The 21032-nt window shown below is 45.4% G+C and overlaps 1 protein-coding gene across 1 annotated transcript in view; it reads left to right on the top strand.

Moving 5' to 3' along the window:
- The first annotated feature begins 20024 nt into the window (after window positions 1-20024).
- OTUD4 (OTU deubiquitinase 4) overlaps window positions 20025-21032 on the top strand; it is a 77499-nt gene continuing 76491 nt past the window's right edge. The window contains exon 1 of the mRNA XM_040418505.1: window positions 20025-20532. Coding sequence (XP_040274439.1) covers window positions 20383-20532 — 150 coding nt within the window. The 5' untranslated portion in view covers window positions 20025-20382. The remainder of the gene's footprint in view (window positions 20533-21032) is intronic.

Genomic DNA, 21032 nt, shown 5'->3' with positions numbered 1-21032 from the left:
AAAAACCTTGGGAGTGGAGATTTCAGACATGGTGATCTCGGATCACTCCCCAGTGAGCATAGAAATAGCTGACACTATTCCAAAGGGGACTGACTTTCTGTGGAGATTCCCCTCTGATCTAGCCACAAACGAGTCCTTTTCGGAACTACTGAATCACTGTATTGGGAAACAAACTCCCCCTCCAGCGATTGGTATGGAGGGCAGGTAAAGCTGTTCTGAGGGGTAAAATATTGTCTTACACGAAAAGATTTAAAAAACAAACATTTTTGAAACTAAAAGAATTAACTGATATCCTTAGGGAATCATACACCAACTATCTGTCTCACCCCTCAGATAGTTCCAAATATAAATGGCAGGCACCCAAGGCTGAGTATGATAGATGGGTCAGGAACAAAGAAGAACTGGCTAGAAAAAAGAGGGAAGCGAAGCTCTTCAAGTATGGGAATAAATCGGGGAGGCTTCTAGCCTGTTTGGCAAAAGGGATGAGATATCCCACGCAGATATCTGCCTTGAAAAATTTGCAGGGCACTTTGATCCATCGGCCAACAGAAATAGTAAATGTCCTGAGAGAATATTATGTTAATCTTTATTCACATTCAAACGATGTACCCACGCGAGGAAGGGAGTGGTTAGAATCCCTTTCCATGTCCCAGATTTCACAGGCTGATTTGTCAGTATTGAATCAACCCATCACAGAGGACAAGGTTCTGAAAGCTATACGCCAATCAAAAAAATGGCAAAGCGCCAGGCCCTGACGGGTTCATGAACAAATTTTATAAATTGTTGGAACCGAGATTGTCTAAAATCCTTGCATCCCTATATAACCAGATATTACAGGGCCAGAATTTGCCGTCTGATATGACCATGGCATATATTAAAGACAACAACCTCAAATTTTTGTCAAAGATATTGGCAGATAGGTTAGCTCCCTTTATGCCCAAACTTATAACGACTCATCAAGTAGGATTCATTCAAAATAGGTCAGCGGTATATAACATTCGGAAGGTGTTGGCAGTACTTGATGTGATCAAAATGAATCCGCATGTTCATCCATCTCCAGCTCTATTGACTATAGATGCGGAAAAGGCTTTTGATAATGTGAGCTGGAGATGGTTGAACGAAGTACTCGACACTATGGGCTTTACGGGTCCATTTAGAACATATATCTCAGCATTGTATTGTTCCCCCCTAGCGAGGATTTCCATTCCGGGTTTCTTGTCAAGGCCTTTTCACTTACAAAAGGGCACTAGGCAGGGGTGCCCATTATCTCCCTTGCTGTTTAATTTGGCATTGGAGCCGTTATCTAGGGCGATATCCAATAATGATCAGATTAAAGGCATAGCTGTGGGTAAGAAAATGCTCAAACATGCCCTTTTTGCCAACGACTTATTGATGTTTCTGGCAGCACCGCAAACAGATATACCAATCTTGTTTGATCTCCTCAATCAATTTGGTCATATGTCAGACTTTAAGGTAAATATGTCCAAGTGTGAGCTATTATATCTATCACCACCTCAGAATGTAAATGTGAAGTTGTTACAAAATCTCCCAGTCACAATAGCAACTCACTCTATTAAATATTTGGGTATTAAAATAGGGAAAACACCGGAATCATTATATGCCTTAAATTACCCTCCTCTATTTAAAAAGATTATTTCGGAACTAAAATCCTGGTTGATGTTACCTATCTCTTTCTTAGGGCGCTGCCATTTATTAAAGATGATGAGCTTCAGCAAACTTTTATATCCCATGCAAACACTGGCACTCCTCATAAAACACACAGATATCCAAGCCCTGTAAAAAGCTTTCCGCTCTTTTGTTTGGCAGTCCCAGAGGAGTAGAATATCTCTACGCACACTGGCTAGACATAAAACAAGAGGAGGGGTGAGCTTTCCGGATATCAGAAAATACAACTTGGCCAGCTTGATGAGACATAGTATAGATTGGATGAATGACACATCCCACTATTCAGCGTCATATATAGAATCAGAAATGTCTAAACCCTGGAGTCTAAACACTTTATTACACACAAAATATGCGATGATACCTACTCAGGTATAGTGTCCAAACATAGTGTCCTGCTACGCAACACGATAGCAGCCTGGAAGACGGTTAGAAAGTTATTTAATTTGCCGTTCTTAACATCCAAAAAGATGAGATTGTGGAATCATCCAGAATTTAGGGCACTGTCGGCAAATAAACAGTTCCTTCAGTGGATAAGTGTGGGCATATTGGAGGTCCGTCATCTATGGAATCACAATGAGCGCAGGTTTCATACCTTTGAGGAGCTGCAAACTCTGTACCACATACCCAAGAATCACTTTTTAACATACCATCAGATAATGTCGTTTTTAAGGCATAGGGTTGTTGATTTATCTAGGGAATTCACTAGCAATCCTTTTGATACTTTCTTGAACTCCTCAGGTACTAGGAAAGACCTTTCGACAATATACAGTGTGATGAGAGAAACGAAATCCAAGCAGGGCTATGCTTCGCTATTCAAAACATGGCTTAAAGATTTTCCTAGTCTGGCTCTTCCAGATCAACTATTAGAGGGGTGGACTCTGGTTAGGAAAATAGTATGTAGCGAGATATAGAGAGAGTCGTGTTTTAAAATAATACATAGAGCTATATAAGAAATCCTGTCAAAATTGCAGCGGACAGAATAACACACTGTCCAAAGTGTAATTTACCCAACACAGATATCACTCATGGTTTGTGGTCATGTACAAAGTCTCAATCTTTTATATCCACGATTAATACCAAATTTCACGCACAGATCCAAATGGATCCGGAGCTTTTAATATTCCATGTAGGAGGGGAAAATAACAGTCTCAAGGTCAAAGATGCAATTCATGTGATGTTACTGGCTGCGAAAAGGTGTCTTCTAAAACACTGGCTTAAACCGGATATGCCAGTTATGAAAGAAGTCATTCAACATTCGTTAAATTTTTGGACTTTGGAGCGTATAGAGGCTGAAGGGTGTAGGTCCAAAAAGACAACTCCTTTTTTCAGGAAATGGAGACCATTTATGAATGCTTTCTTTACTGATCAGGAGATAGTAGAAACAATTTCCCCGTTCGCATATACAGAATGGTTTGCCAAACTGGGGCTTTTAGACCCATGGTACCAACTGTTTCTGAAAAAGACAAATAACAAAAACTAGGAAACAAGTGTCTTGAAAAGGCTCATTTTATTTCTCAGGGCGCTTTTTAGATATAAGTCATAATTCTTGGGAGGATGTGTTATATTAACTCCATGATGTCAAATGAATAAGGAGCCATGACTCTGAGATGATGTAGAGTTGGGTGGGGGGAGGGTTCTATGTCTTTATTGTTTGTAAAGATTTCACATACTTGTCAAAAGATGATATGACTGATGTCCATTATGTGGAAAATCCTAAATAAAAACATGTTTTTAAAAAAAAAAAGACACTTTTTTTACCTTCTTTTTTTTGGCGGTCCGCCAAAAAAAAAAAAAATGCGAGACAAACGCATGAGGCCTTACAGCAGCACACAGAACACAAAAACTCCAAAATAAAAGCAGTACAGTACAGATAAAAAAAAGTAAAAAATAAGGGATATAGATAACATTAATAGTCAGCGGGTGCGAACCCGCTGTCACACGTGACCCACCTCCTCAGAGGGGGATGACTAAGTGTACCCCTTGTTCTTCAAATTACCTCTGATGGTTAGGATAGACTTTCCCAAGGGGTACACCAGGCCCTACCTCTGAGGGGGGTTGGAACACGAGGAAACGAGAACCTGGGTGTGGACCCACTCGACTGGCCTCCAGATGATACGAGACACCCAGAAGGTGCAAGGTGGCCAGAGGCTGATCAGACAGAGGCAAGGGAAGGTCTAGGTACAGATTCTGAGGTCAAAGCAGGCAGCAATATGGCGAAGTCTGAAAAAGAGGTCCAAGGTTAGGGCAGGCGGCAAGATAGCAAAATCCATAAGACAAACTAGAAGGTCAGGGCAGGCCGCAGTAAGGCAAGGCCTGTTCAAGATGCAGGGTCTGGTACACTATAATGGCAGACAATTAGACAAGGCTAGGAACCAAAGTTGGTCAGACGCCTTTAAATACCTCCTGCAGACAACCCATAGGCTGGGGAAGATAGAAGGCGTGGACATGCTGCCTCACATAAGGAGGAGAGACACACCCTAAATGCACAAAAGGAACTCTGAGCCAGAGTGCAATCTCTGCTCAGAGCCAGGAGGGAGATGCTGGTGGCAGGGGTGCCATCAACAGCTAAGAACCCTGTTGCCCGCGCCTCTCAGTACGACGTGCAGCAGCAGGGAGGAGTGAGAAAGCCTGGCGCCCGTAACTGCATGTGGGGACAGAATCACAGGTACAGGAAGCCGGGTCAACATACAGCTCATAGGATTCAGTCGCTGGATGGAATGATATCCACTGGAACTCGTAGGCGTTGAGTGCAGTCTATCTCTGCTTCAGTCTGTGTTTGTTATACAGCCTAATAGCTGCAGGGAGGATTGACTTCAGATAGCGCTCCTTCTCACACTTGGAGTGAAGCAGTTGGTCACTGACTGTACTGTTCAATGCTCTCACCGTCTCATGCATGGGATGGGAGTTATTCTCCACCATGGAGGTCAAGTTGGAGAGCATCCTTCTCTCACCTACCACCTAGACTGGCTCTAGGAGACTACCCAGGATGGAGATGACCCTTCTAATCAGTTTCTCAAGTCTCTCGCTCTTTCTGGTTGAGATGCTGCTACTCCAACAGGCCACTCTGTAGAAGATGGCTGTGTCACGCCCTGCCCTGTGAGCGATCTGAGAAAATCTGTCAGACTTGCTGCACATGAATTTGACAGATTGCTTTGGGAAGGATCCCACCCCTCACAGGTTCTGCTCATTAGTTAGTTAGTAATGCTATTTATATCTGCCTCTCACTATAGCCCTTGCGGTTTATAGTTTCTCCTGGAGATCTCTTCTGGTGTTTGGTGGATCTCCTGCTCCCAGTTCGTCTTCAGTTAAGTTCTCCTTCCTTCCCTTCTGTTTGTACTGGCTAGGCCTTAGGTAGACGCTGGTTCCTTTATCTTGTGCAAAGAACCGATTGTCTTTTCGCCTGCTCGCTAGCTGAGGGTTTATGTCAGTTGCAGCAGGGCTTAAGTTGGTGTGCATGAACACTTCTACCATCGAGATTTGTTCATGTTGGTAGCAGTCAAAGGCTCAGGGATTGTCAGGAGGTGACCTTTCCCTGTTGCCTAGCTGTGGGGCCTAGCCTGCTGTTTTGTTAAATTTTGTTGTGTTTGGTTTGCTTCCCTTCCCTCACCTACCATGACATTATAAACTGGCCATACCATTTTTTTCCCCTTGCTCTGTGCAAAATAGAAGCTATTGGAGGTTGCTGACCTCCGCAATTCAGTTGCACGGTGTCAGAGATCTTTGGCATCTGGCGCCGCTGGTGGGAACCAGGTCAGCCTTGAACCAAAGGTCGCTCTCCCAGATAGGTTTTCCGGGGAAAGTGATAAACTTTGTTCAGTTCAGGGAGTCCTAAAATAGTTATTACTTTACATTCCCCATATGTCTAATTCATGTTTGGATCATTTTGTGAATGCCATTTTATTCTTGAAATTTTTCTGAAAATTCCAAAACCGACTTTTTAAGGACCAGTTCAGGTCTGAAGTCACTTTGTGAGGCTTACATAATAGAAACCAACCAAAAATGAAACTACACCCCTCAAGGTATTCATAACTGATTTTACAAACGTTGTTAACCCTTTAGGTGTTCCACAAGAATTAACCCCTTAAGGACACAGCCTTTTTACACCTTAGGACCAGGCCATTTTTTGCAAATCTGACCAGAGTCACTTTAAGTGCTGATAACTTTAAAACGCTTTGACTTATCCAGGCCATTCTGAGATTGTTTTTTTCGTCACATATTGTACTTCATGACACTGGTAAAATTAAGTCAAAAAAATTATTTTTTTTGCACCAAAAAATACCTAATTTAACAAAAATTTGGAAAAATTTGCAAATTTCAAAGTTTCAGTTTCTCTACTTCTGTAATACATAGTAATACCCCCAAAAATTGTGATGACTTTACATTCCCCATATGTCTACTTCATGTTTGAATTGTTTTGGGAATGATATTTTATTTTTTGGGGATGTTATAAGGCTTAGAAGTTTAGAAGCAAATCTTGAAATTTTTCAGAAATTTACAAAAACTCAATTTTTAGGGACCAGTTCAGGTCTCAAGTCACTTTGCGAGGCTTACATAATAGAAACCACCCAAAAATTACCCCATCTAAGAAACTATCCCCCTGGAGTAAAAACTCCCTAAAAGTGACCCCATCTAAGAAAGTACACCCCTCAAGGTATTCAAAACTGATTTTACATACGTCGTTAACCCTTTAGGTGTTGCACAAGAGTTATTGGCAAATGGGGATGAAATTTGAAAATTTCATTTTTTTGCCAAATTTTCCATTTTAACCCATTTTTTCCACTAACAAAGCAAGGGTTAACAGCCAAACAAGACTGTATCTTTATTGCCCTGACTCTGCCGTTTACAGAAACACCCAATATGTGGCCGTAAACTACTGTACGGCCACACAGCGGGGCGTAGAGTGAAAGGTGCGCCGTTTGGTTTTTGGAGGGCTGATTTTTATGGACCGGTTTATTTACACCGTGTCCTGTTTAAACCCCCCTGATGCCCCCCTGGAGTCGAAACTCCCTAAAAGTGACCCCATTTTGGAAACTAGGGGATAAGGTGGCATTTTTTGGGGGACTATTTTTAGGGTACATATGATTTTTGGTTGCTCTATATTACATTTTTGTGAGGCAAGGTTACCAAAAATTGAAATTCTGAAATTTCATCTCCATTTGCCATTAACTGTTGAGGAACACCTAAAGGGTTAATAAAGTTTGTATAATCAGTTTTGAATACCTTGAGGGGTGTAGTTTCTTAGATGGGGTCACTTTTAGGGAGTTTTTACTCTAGGGGGGCATCAGGGGGGCTTCAAAAGGGACATGGTGTCAATAAAAAAGGCCATCAAAATCGGCCTTCCAGAAACCATGTCGGTCCTTTCCTTTTGCAGCCTCCCTTTTACTGATACAGCAGTTTACGACCACAAATGTGGCATTTCTGTAAACTGCAGTATCAGGGTAATAAATATTAGCTTTTGTTTGGTTGTTAACCCTTGTTTTGTTACCGGAAAAAACGGATTGAAATGGAAAAGTGCCAAAAATTGCGTTTTTGGCACCGTTTTTTTTTTGTTTTTTTAACCGTGTTAATCTGGGGGGTTAGGTCATGGGATATTTTTATAGAGGAGATTCTTACGGACGTGGCAATACCTAATAAGTCTACTTTTTTTTTACAATTATTTAGGTTTTTGACTATATTATCCTTTTTGATACAAAAATAAAATTTTTGGATCTCTAAAGTCTAGGTGTCATTTTTTTATTTATTTTTTATCCGATTATCTTATGTGGGGGCTCATTTTTTGCGGGACGAGCGGACGGTTTTATTGGCACTATTTTGGGGGCTATATGACTTTTTTATCGCTTGCTATTAAATTTTTTGTTATGTTTGGTGACAAAAAATAATCGTTTTTTGCACTTTTTTTTTTGACCGTGTTAATCTGGGGGGTTGGATCATGAGGTATTTTTATCGAGGAGATTCTTACGAACGCGGCGATACCTAATAAGTCTACTTTTTTTACATTTATTTAGGTTTTAGACTATATTATCCTTATTGATACAAAAAAAAATTTTTGTATCTCTAAAGTCTAGGTGTCATTTTTTTTTTTTTTTTTTATCTGATTATCTTATGTGGGGGCTCATTTTTTGCGGGACGAGCGGACGGTTTTATTGGCACTATTTTGGGGGCTATATGACTTTATGATCTCTTGCTATTAAACTTTTTGTTATGTAAGGTGACAAAAAAAAATCTTTTTTTGCACCTTTTTTTTTTTTTTTTCCTTGACCGTGTTAATCTGGGGGGTTAGGTCATGGGGTATTTTTATAGAGGAGATTATTACCGACGCGGCAATACCTAATATGTCTACTTTTAATATATTATTTTCTTTTTTTGGGTGTCTTAAGTCTGAGAACCAGTTTTTTTTTCCGATGTCAGTGCTAAATTGGGATATAAATTTAGTACTCCATGGAAGTGTGATACTCCCTGAAGCAACCAATAATGCAGAGGCCCGGATGATCGGGGCACGTGTCACATTGTGTAGTGGTGTCCTTCCGTATCCCCCTCCTGTGACACACTCTGCACCTTTTTTGGGTTCGTCCCTTCTTTCCAGTATGGGGGACCACACCTGGAAAGTGTTGGCCAAGGACGATCCGGGCACCTACAGTTCCCGAGGTACTCCGGCCTGCTCTTTCCCGGTCCGAAAAGATCAGGGCTTTGAGGACTGCCTCATAGAACTGGAGGAATGTCCCTGTGCTGCCAGCGCTTCGGGATAGTACAAAAGAGTTGTACATGGCAACCTGCACCAAGTAGACCGCAACTTTTTTGTACCATGTCCGGGTTTTGCGCATGGCGTTATATGGCTTGAGGACTTGATCCGAGAGATCAACTCCTCCCATATACCGATTGTAGGCGACGATACAATCGGGCTTGAGGACCGTTGCCGCGGTACCTCGCACAGGGACAGGGGTGATGCCGTTACCATGAATTGTGGACAGCATAAGGACATCCCTCTTGTCCTTATACCTGACCAGCAACAGGTTTCCAGTGGTAAGGGCACGGGTCTCACCCCTGGGGATAGGTACCTGGAGGGGGAGGGCAGGGAGGCCGCGTTGATTTTTCCGCACGGTCCCACAAGCGAACGTGGATCTGGCGGCAAGGGACTGGAACAAGGGGATACTGGTATAAAAGTTATCCACGTACAGGTGGTAACCCTTATCCAGCAGTGGGTACATAAGGTCCCACACAAGTTTCCCGGTAACACCCAGAGTGGGGGGACATTCTGGTGGTTGAATCCGGGAATCTCACCCCTCGTATATACGAAATTTGTAAGTGTACCCTGAGGTACTCTCACAAATTTTGTATAGCTTTACGCCATACCTCGCCCGCTTGGAGGGCACATACTGGCGGAAAATGAGTCTCCCCTTGAACGCAATGAGAGACTCATCAACTGCGACCTCCCTTCCAGGTACATAGGCCTCCATGAATTTGGCCCCAAAGTGATCGATGACCGGCCGTATCTTATACAGACGGTCATGGGCAGGATCACCTCGGGGTGGACATGCTGCATTATCGGAATAATGCAGACATTTCCGGATGGCCTCAAACCGGGAGCGTGTCATGGCTGTACTGTAAAGTGGGGTCTGGTATAGGACGTCCCCACTCCAGTACAGCCTGACACTGGGTTTCTTGACCAGGCCCATATGCAGCACGAGGCCCCAAAATGTCCTCATTTCGGCTGCACTGACCGGCGTCCAGCCACCGGGCCTGGCCAAAAAGGAGCCCGGGTGTTGAGCGACGAACTGTTGGGCTTACAGATTCGTCTGCTCCACCATCAGATTTACCAGTGGGTCACTGAAAAAATGACGAAAAAAGTCATATTTAGTGTAGCCCACTGTGGAAATCTGGATTCCTGATTGGCCTACAAAATCAGGAATCACGGGCTCGTATCGCTCTGGGCTACACCAGACAAGTTCACCGGCAGGGTGCTCCGGTGGATTTAACTGGTGGGCTGGGAAACCAGTACGAGCCCCAGAGCTGCTCGTACTAGGCTGGGCCACAGGGTCCCTAACATGGCGGTCCCCTTGCTCCGCCTGGCGGCGTCTCCGCCGCCTTGGGGGCTCATCATCATCGCTAGATGATGAGGAGGACGCGGATGACAACAGGAAAGTGGGGTCATCCTCGTCCTCACTGGGACTCTCGGAGTCGGAGGCAAGCTGGGCGTATGCCTCCTCGGCCGAGAACATCCGGCGGGCCATAGGGGAGTGTGTGTGTCTGCGTGTATATGTGCGTGTGTGTAACTCTTTATTTTGTTGATCAGCGGTGAGGTGTGCGATGCGCTAACAGTGGCCGGACACTAAGTGCCGGCCACAGTCAGCGTACACCAAAAAAGAAAAAAAAAAAAAAGAAAAAAATGCACCCCAAAAAAGGTGGGGGGGGGGGCAGGGGGTGGGAAGTGGCAGCACCCCTGTGCTGTGGACCCCAGACACCCTAACTTAGGCAATCAAAGTTCAGAAACTAACTTTCCCTTTTTTTCCCCTGCCTAAACCAAACTTTCCCTGTGCTGTCCCTATGTACCTGATGGGGGGTGCTGGGGCACAGATCGGGTCCTGGGGGCAGAGATCGGGTCCTAAGAGTCCTGATCCAAAGTTTAAGACCACTTGAAAAATGGCAAAAAAAAATCATATTTAGCATGGCTGGATCTTAACAAGGTTCAAAGTAGAGCTTCAACATGCAACAAGAAGAAATGGGAGTGAGACAAAACATTTTTTGAGCATTCAATTTAATGAAAACAACGAATAAACTGAAACAGGCTGTTTTTCAGCTGATCAAAAATTTAGGACCACACCTCCAAAAAAAAACGAAACCCCCCCAAAACAGAAATCCAACTTCCAAACATGAACTCAGTAATGAGTAGCTCCGCCGTTATTGTTTATCACTTCCAAAATTCGTTTCAGCATGCTTGATGCAAGCGTTTCCATGAGGTAAGTGGGAACATTTCTCCAAGTGGTGAAGACGGCCGCACGAAGGCCATCTACTGTCTGGAACTGTTGTCCATTTTTGTAAACTTCCCTTGCCATCCATCCCCAAAGGTTCTCAATTTAATTTAGATCAGGGGAACATGCAGGATGGGCCAAAAGAGTGATGTTATTCTCCTGGAAGAAGTCCCTTGTCCTGCGGGCATTGTGTACTGTAGCGTTGTCCTGTTGAAAAACCTAGTTGTTACCACACAGACGAGGGCCCTCAGTCATGAGGAAAGCACTCTGCAACATCTGGACAAAGCCAGCGGCCGTTTCACGCCCCTGCACTTCCTGAAGCTCCATTGTTCCACTGAAGGAAAAAGCAACTCAAACCATTATGGCGCCCCCTCCACTGTAGCGCGTAGAAAACATCTCAGGTGGGATCTGCTTGTCATGCCAGTAACATTGGAAACCATCAGGACCATCAAGGTTAAATTTTTTCTCATCAGAGAATAAAACTTTCTTCCACCTTTGAATGTCCCATGTTTGGTGCTCTCTTGCAAAGTCCAAACGGGCAGTTCTAAAGACGTTTTTTGTTTTTGAAGCCCTTCAGTCTCAGATGCCGTTTGATGGTTATGGGGCTGCAGTCAGCACCAGTGAGGGCCTTAATTTGGGTCGAGGATCGTCCAGTGTCTTGACGGACAGCCAATTGGATCCTTCGACTCAGTGCTGATGAATTTTTTTTTGGGTCTTCCACTTGACTTTTTTGTTCCATAACCCTCAGGATCATTTAAGAAATTCCAAATGACTGTCTTACTGCTTCCCACCTCAGCAGCGATGGTGCGCTGTAAGAGACCCTGCTTATGCAGTTCAACAACCCAACCACGTTCAAAAAGGGATAGTTTTTTTGCCTTTGCCATCACGTGTGACTACCTGACAGAAAATGACATTGAATCCACATCTTTGCACAGATTTGGCCATTTAAAGGCATGTGGTCCTAAACTTTTGATCAGCTGAGAAACAGCTTGTTTCAGTTTATGCATTGTTTTCATCAAATTGAATGCTCAAAAAATGTTTTGTCTCACTCTCATTTCTTCTTGTTGCATGTTGAAGCTCTATTTGGAACCTTGTTAAGATCCAGCCATGCTAAATAAGATTTTTTGCCATTTTTCAAGTGGTCTTAAACTTTTGATCAGGACTGTATATATATATTTTTTTTATCAGAAAAAAGAAAAAAAAAAGTGCTCCAAAAGCAGTGGAGCTTTATGTCACTGGTGACAGAAATTTGTCACTGCTGGCAAAATTAGTGACAAGGACTGGTCACAGATAGAAGACAGAGATTCGGAGGTATGGGGGTTTTTGAAACTGAGTATTTTATAATCGGAGACAAGTCCTGACGTCGCCAATATTTTTATTTATTTATAATAAACGTTAGTCTAACTTACCCTAAAACTAGAGCTCTAACCCTGATAACTCCCTAACTAACCCTAATGAATTCTCAAAAAGCTTTCTGACAGGTTACTGACCGTATGGATGGCAGGGACTGGGGGGTTTATTGAAGTGTAATTGTGTGTGCTGATGTACTGTCACTATTGGCAGCCCGAACACTGTGACAGGTAAAGGGGACAAATGAGGGGCACTTTTGGTGTGTGTGTTTTTTTTCACAGGTCTTTCACTGGCTCCGATCACTTCTCTCACTGAAATGAGAGGATCGAAGCTGAGATAGCGTTCTGTACATAACTCATTGTGATTGGTCCACTGTCAGGAACGGATCAATCACAATGAATTATATACAGAAAGCTATTTCTCATCTGCAATCCTGTCATTTCAGTGAGAGCCGGAAGCCAGAAGAGGAGAAGTGTGCGGGAATGCGCTCAATTGCTCGCAGGGAGGAAAAGATGAGTGGCGGTGATCTGCGGCCGGGACCACAGCCGATTGGTCCCTGGCCTTCAAGGGCGAGTTGATCAGTCCTCCTCGGCCGGGGAGCATTTAAATGAACGCTGTGCATGTACAGCGGAATGCGTTCTGGCACAGTTTCTGCATTATGCAAAGAGATATGTGTTTGGTATAGATTCCGTACCTCTCTCGCAAAAATGTCTAAGTCATATTGTGCATGATATTCATTTGAGGGTGGGTGATTCTCATGTTGAATCCTTTTCTTGTTTTGTTCTTAAAGGTTTGCCTGCTCTGCTGGTTCTGGGTTTACCATGGTTGACCAAACATAACCCTACCATTGATTGGCAAACTAGACAAATCAGTAATTGGAGTGATTTTTCTATGGAAAACTGTCTCGGCGCATCTATTTCTGGGGTATCCTCTGTTACCTCCATTTCTTTCAGATTTTTCGGACGTATTCGCGGAGATCAGGAATCGCCCCCTCATCGAGAGTATGATTGTCCGATCAATCTTATTCCCGGAGCGAAATTGCCAAAATCTGGGTTATATAATCTTTCCCAACCTGAAAGAGTAGCTATGCTGGAGTATATTGCCGAGATTTTGACAAAAGGGCATATTAGACCATCTAAATCACCTATGGCAGCGGGCTTCTTTTTTGTAAAACAAAAAGACGGGTCCCTGATACCGTGCCTAGATTTCCGGGAATGGAATCTCATTACTGTCCGTGACCCTTATCCCCTTCCCTTGATTCCGGATCTATTTGATCAGATTGTTGGTGCCAAGGTGTTTTCTAAGTTGGATTTAAGAGGAGCTTATAATCTGATAAGAATCAGGGAAGGGGATGAATGGAAGACGGCCTTCAATACCCCTGAGGGTCACTTCGAGAACCTGGTTGTGCCTTTTGGTTTAACTAATGCCCCGGCAGTCTTCCAGCACTTTATCAATTATATTTTTCATCATTTGGTGGGAGGTTTATCGTTATTTACCTCGATGACATACTGATTTACTCACCCGATATGGAGACTCATCAGGATCATTTAAGACAAGTATTATTGATCCTTCGGGAGAATAAATTGTATGCTAAGATGGAAAAATGTGTGCTGTTCGGGAACTGCAGTTTCTGGGTTACTTACTTTCTGCCTCAGGTTTTCGTATGGATCCCGAAAAGGTCAGTGCGGTACTAGAATGGGACCGGCCAGAGAATCAGAAAGCTCTGATGCGGTTTTTAGGATTTACTGATTACTACAGGAAGTTCATCCTGAATTATTCCACTATTGTCAAACCTTTGACCGATATGACTAGGAAGGGTGCTCACTTCTCTCTCTGGTCGGTAGAGGCATTACAGCCTTTTTCTGCAATTAAGGAATGTTTTGCTTCCGCTCCCATTCTGATGCAACCCGATGTGTCTTAACCTTTCATTGTGGAGGTAGACGTGTCAGAAGTGGGAGTCGGAGCAGTTTTGTCGCAGGGTCCCTCTCCTAGCAAATGGCGTCCGTGTGATTTTTTTTCTCTAAGAAACTCTCTGCCGCCAAAATAAATTATGATGTTGGGAATAGAGAGAGTTGTTAGCCATCAAATTGGCCTTTGAGGAATGGCGTCATTGGCTAGAAGGAGCGATTCATCCGATTACGGTAATTACTGACCATAAGAATCTGGCTTACCTGTAATCAGCAAAGCGTCTGAACCCTAGGCAGGCCAGATGGTCATTGTTCTTTACCAGGTTTAATTTTGGGGTCACTTATCGTCCTGGGATCAAAACGTCAAAGCAGATGCTCTGTCACGTAGCTTTCCTGGGGGGGGGGGGGGGGGGGATTCGGAGGATCCCGTTCTGATTTTGGCCGATGGGGTGGCGGTATCCGCTCTTTATCCCGAGCTGGAGGCGGAAGTGTTGGGGGCTTAAGGTGAGGCACCCGATTCCTGTCCTCCAGGGAAGATGTTTGTTCCTTCAGAACTGCGACACAAGTTTTCAAGGAACACCATGATACTGTCCTTGCGGGACACCCTGGGAGTAGATCCACGGTGGATCTTATTTCCCGGAGATTCTGGTGGCCAGGTTTGCGTAAATGTGTTGAGGGCTATGTAGCAGCTTGTGAGACCTGTACACGTGCTAAGGTGGCTCACACTCGCTATCAGGATCTCTTCTTTCTTTTGTCCATTCCATCTGGTCCTTGGATGCATTTGTCCATGGAATTCATCACTGATTTACCAAGTTCCTCAGGGAAAACTGTGATTTTGGTGGTGGACTCAGTAAGATGGCTCACTTTGTACCATTATGCTAAATGCTAAAACTCTCGCTCAGGTGTTTATTGATAACATCGTGAAATTACATGGCATCCCCTCTGATGTGGTGTCTGATAGGGGGACGCCATTTGTCTCCAGGTTTTGGAAGGCGTTTTGTACTCGTCTGGGTATTCAGTTGTCTTTCTCTTTGGCTTTCCATTCTCAGTTGAATGGACAAACTGAGCGCACTAACCAAACACTGGAGACTTATTTGAGGTGTCTTGTTTCTGAGAATCAGGAAGAATGGTCCTCGTTTTTGTCCTTGGCTGAGTTTGCCTTGAATAACCGTAGACAGGAGTCGACTGATAAGTCACCATTTTTTGGCGCATATGGTTTTCACCCTCAGTTTGGTACTTTTTCCGGGACTGAATCTTCTGGTATAACTGAAGAGGAGAGATTCTCTTCTTCGTTGTCTTCTATCTGGTGGAAGATTCAGGTTAATTTGAAAAAGATGGGCGAAAGATATAAATGGATGGCTGACAAGAGACGTATGACTGGTTCGGACCTGTGTGTGGGTGATTTGGTGTGGTTGTCCACTAAAAACATTAAGTTTAAAGTACCCTCTTGGAAGTTGGGCCCAAGATTTATTGGTCCTTACAAAATCTTGGCCATTATTAATCTGGTGGCGTTTAGCCTGGAACTTCGCAGGCCTGGAAAATCCATAATGTGTTTCACAGGTCCTTGTTGAAGAAGTATGTTAAACCTGCTGAACCATCTCCTTTGCCTCCTCCTCTTTGTCTTGGTAGATGGTAATCTGGAGTTTCAGATCTCCAAAATACTTAACTTGCGTGTTCTTCGGGGTTCCGTTCAGCACGTGGTGCATTGGAGGGGATACGGTCCTGAGGAAAGGATGTAGGTTCCGGCTACCGATGTCAATGCTAGCCGCCTTGTGAACGCCTTTCACAGGGCACACCCGGATAATGTTGATCCTGGGTGCCCGGAGGTCACCTGTAGAGGGGGGGGGGGGGGGGGGGATATACTGTCACACCCTGCCCTGTGAGTGATCTGAGAAGATCTGTCAGACTTGATGCACGTGAATCTGACAGATTGCTTTGTTGTGGCTTTGGGCAGGATCCCACCCCCTCACAGGTTCTGCTCATTAGTTGGTAATGCTATTTATACCTGCCTCTCAACATAGCTCTTGCGGTTTATAGTTTCTCCTGGAGATCTCTGCTGGTGTTTGGTGGATCTCCTGCTCCCAGTTCGTCTTCAGTTAAGTTCTCCTTCCTTCCCTTCTGTTGTTTGTACTGGCTAGGCCTTAGATAGACGCTGGTTACTTCATCTTATGCAAGGACCCGGTTGTCTTTTCGCCTGCTCCCTAGCTGAGGGTTTGTGTCAGTTGCAGCAGGGCTTAGGTTGGTGTGCATGAACACTTCTACCATCGAGATTTGTTCATGTTGGTAGCAGTCATGGAAAGGCTAAGGGATTGTCAGGAGGTGACCTTTCCCTGTCCCCTAGCTGTGGGGCCTAGCCTGCTGTTTTGTTTAATTTTGTTGTGTTTGGTTTGCTTCCCTTCCCTCACCTACTGTGACAGGCTGATGCCAGCACAGAGTTGAAAAAGGTCCTAAGAAGTGCCCTCTGCACTCCAAAAGCTCTCAGCCTCCGAAGCAGGGGTATACAGTGAAATATCCTTTATTATTAGAAGTATACAGAGAAATATTCTCAATTATTAGCAGTATACCGAGATATACCCTCATTATTAGCAGTATACATAAAAATATCCTCCATTATTAGAGGTATACAGAGATATATTCTCCATTAATAGCAGTATACAGAGAAATACAGTATCCTCCGTTATTAGAGGTATGCAGAGAAATATTAGACTCTCAGCCAATATATTTTGATCAGAACACATCTGTGCCCACCTACCTGCGCCAAGGTGGTCTCAGTCAGACAGGACCTACTCCAAGGCTAGTTTCACACTAGCAGCACGGATCCGTCCTGCCGCTAGTAAACGCGTGCCCCCGGACTACCGCTCCGGCCCCATTGACTATAATGGGGGTGTGGCGGAGTTCCGGTGGCAGCACATGCCTAGAGGCCGCCGGAATAAAAGTACGACATGTCATACTATTATTCCGGCGGCCTCTCGGCATGCGCTACCGTGCTGCCGCCAGAACTCTGCCCCACCCCCATTATAGTCAATGGGGCCGGAGCGGTAGTCCGGGGGCCCGCGTTTACTAGCGGCAGGACGGATCCGACAGCCTGCCGAAGGTCTGATGAAATTCACCTAAGCCTACCTATGCTGTTGGGCATCTATATTCAGGAGAGCAGACCAGACCCTGAACATATAGTGTGCTGCTCCTAGTTACCTCTGTGTGCATTCAGCAACCTCCATTATTAGAAGTGTACAGAGAAATATCATCAATTATTAGTAGTGTATTGTGTTTACACCCTCATTATGAGAGGTATACAGAGATACATCCTCCATTATTAGAAGTATAAAGAGATATATCCGCCATTATTAGAGGTATACAGAGATATATTCTTCATTACAAGAGGTATACAGATATCCTCCATTAGCAGTGTATATATATATATATATATATATATATACACACACACATACTCCATTATTAGCCATATACAGAGATATACACTGTCATTATTAACGGTGTACAGAGAAATACCATCTATTAGCAGTATACAGAGATTTATCCTCCATTATTAGCGGTATACAATGAGTACACCCTCATTATTAGCCATATACAGTGAGTACACCCTGATTATTGGCCATATACAGTGAGCATACCCTCATTATTAGCCATATACAGTGAGTACACCCTCATTATTGGCGGTACATAGTGAGTACACCCTCATTATTGGCGGGTACACAGTGAGTATACCGTCATTATTAGCCATATACAGTGAGTACACCCTGATTATTGGCGGTACACCCTGATTATTGGCGGTACACAGTGAGTACACCCTGATTATTGGCGGTACACAGTGAGTACACCCTGATTATTGGCGGTACACAGTGAGTACACCCTGATTATTGGCGGTACACAGTGAGTACACCCTGATTATTGGCGGTACACAGCGAGTACACCCTGATTATTGGCGGTACACCCTGATTATTGGCGGTACACAGCGAATACACCCTGATTATTGGTGGTACACAGCGAGTACACCCTGATTATTGGCGGTACACAGCGAGTACACCCTGATTATTGGCGGTACACCCTGATTATTGGCGGTACACAGTGAGTACACCCTGATTATTGGCGGTACACAGCGAGTACACCCTGATTATTGGCGGTACACAGCGAGTACACCCTGATTATTGGCGGTACACAGCGAGTACACCCTGATTATTGGCGGTACACAGCGAGTACACCCTGATTATTGGCGGTACACAGCGAGTACACCCTGATTATTGGCGGTACACAGCGAGTACACCCTGATTATTGGCGGTACACAGCGAGTACACCCTGATTATTGGCGGTACACAGCGAGTACACCCTGATTATTGGCGGTACACAGCGAGTACACCCTGATTATTGGCGGTACACAGCGAGTACACCCTGATTATTGGCGGTACACAGCGAGTACACCCTGATTATTGGCGGTACACAGTGAGTACACCCTGATTATTGGCGGTACACAGCGAGTACACCCTGATTATTGGCGGTACACAGCGAGTACACCCTGATTATTGGCGGTACACCCTGATTATTGGCGGTACACAGCGAATACACCCTGATTATTGGTGGTACACAGCGAGTACACCCTGATTATTGGCGGTACACAGCGAGTACACCCTGATTATTGGCGGTACACAGCGAGTACACCCTGATTATTGGCGGTACACCCTGATTATTGGCGGTACACAGTGAGTACACCCTGATTATTGGCGGTACACAGTGAGTACACCCTGATTACTGGCGGTACACAGTGAGTACACCCTGATTATTGGCGGTACACAGTGAGTACACCCTGATTATTGGCGGTACACAGTGAGTACACCCTGATTATTGGCGGTACACAGCGAGTACACCCTGATTACTGGCGGTACACAGCGAGTACACCCTGATTACTGGCGGTACACAGCGAGTACACCCTGATTACTGGCGGTACACAGCGAGTACACCCTGATTACTGGCGGTACACAGCGAGTACACCCTGATTACTGGCGGTACACAGCGAGTACACCCTGATTATTGGCGGTACACAGCGAGTACACCCTGATTACTGGCGGTACACAGCGAGTGCACCCTGATTACTGGCGGTACACAGCGAGTGCACCCTGATTACTGGCGGTACACAGCGAGTGCACCCTGATTATTGGCGGTACACAGCGAGTACACCCTGATTATTGGCGGTACACAGCGAGTACACCCTGATTATTGGCGGTACACAGCGAGTACACCCTGATTATTGGCGGTACACAGCGAGTACACCCTGATTATTGGCGGTACACAGCGAGTACACCCTGATTATTGGCGGTACACAGCGAGTACACCCTGATTATTGGCGGTACACAGCGAGTACACCCTGATTATTGGCGGTACACAGCGAGTACACCCTGATTATTGGCGGTACACAGCGAGTACACCCTGATTATTGGCGGTACACAGCGAGTACACCCTGATTATTGGCGGTACACAGCGAGTACACCCTGATTATTGGCGGTACACAGCGAGTACACCCTGATTATTGGCGGTACACCCTGATTATTGGCGGTACACAGTGAGTACACCCTGATTACTGGCGGTACACAGAGAGTACACCCTGATTATTGGCGGTACACAGCGAGTACACCCTGATTATTGGCGGTACACAGTGAGTACACCCTGATTATTGGCGGTACACAGTGAGTACACCCTGATTATTGGCGGTACACAGTGAGTACACCCTGATTATTGGCGGTACACAGTGAGTACACCCTGATTATTGGCGGTACACAGTGAGTACACCCTGATTATTGGCGGTACACAGTGAGTACACCCTGATTACTGGCGGTACACAGTGAGTACACCCTGATTACTGGCGGTACACAGCGAGTACACCCTGATTATTGGCGGTACACAGCGAGTACACCCTGATTATTGGCGGTACACAGTGAGTACACCCTGATTATTGGCGGTACACAGTGAGTACACCCTGATTACTGGCGGTACACATTGAGTACACCCTGATTATTGGCGGTACACAGTGAGTACACCCCGCTCTGTGCTCGGGTATGCCGCCGCCGCCGCTGTGCGCCCGGCCCCGGTGATGACAGCCGCCACTTCCTGCTCCTCCCCGTCCTCCATCTCGCCGCCCGCTCCCTCTACTCCTCGCTAAACTGAAAACAAAACTTTTCGCATCCGGAGTCACTTTCGCTTCTGGTTGAGGCTCCGGGTGCTCGCGCCGCCTGTCATGTGCCCGGGCTCCGTGCTGGCTGCAGCTCAGTAGCGGGGGCCCCGTCTGTCACCTCCAGCTGGCACTGCACGTGGAGATCCTGTGCCCCTCTCATGCCCCCCACACACAGGCTCCATGCCACACGGGCCCTCACCTCCCCATGCCCGGCTACCCGTCTCCCAGGCGGGCTAGATAAGGACACTTGGCTGGCTTTTCTTGACTTTCGGTTCGGCGTTTGCTTTCAGCCATGGACGGGCACAGAGAACAAGGCGCAGCCCCCGGGAGTGCTGGAAGCACAGAGGAGGCTGCAATGGACACTTATCTGAGGGCTAATGGGCTGTACAGGAAGAAGATTGCCAAGGACGGCTCCTGCCTGTTCAGGGCAGTGGCCGAGCAGGTAGGTACTCCCGGTAGTGTCACCTCTGCTATGGGGGTCTCTGTAGGGGGCTTCAGTCCCACCTCCGGCCTGCAGGTGGCAGTGTGTGATTACACGCCCCTTAGGCCTCATGCACACCACAATATTTCTGTGCTCTCTGCACTGACCTATTCATCTCTATGGGGCGCGCACACATCTGTATACAACATGTCCTGTTCTTGTCCTTAGCAGAGAATAGTCCTTCCTATTGATGGAAGTGCCCAAAATGTGCTATGGATTTCTCTGGATCCGTGTGCAGTCCGTTGAGCACACTGAAAAAAGTGCAGTCGTGTTAATGGTCCCTAAGAAATATTTTCTAGGGAAGTTCCCTGATGGCGAAATGTACAGGGGTTCTCCTCTGTTCCCAAAGTCATAATCTTTCTTTAGCACAGGTAGAACCTTCTTCACACGTCCGATTTTCCATGACTTTCGTGTGCGTTCTTCTTCTCACTCCCATACTCGAATGGGCTATTCTGATCCAC

Source organism: Bufo bufo, chromosome 2, assembly GCF_905171765.1.
Source record: "Bufo bufo chromosome 2, aBufBuf1.1, whole genome shotgun sequence".
Lineage (NCBI taxonomy): Eukaryota > Metazoa > Chordata > Amphibia > Anura > Bufonidae > Bufo > Bufo bufo.
Note: the sequence above shows the minus strand (reverse complement) of the source record. Positions and strands in the feature narration are given on the sequence as shown.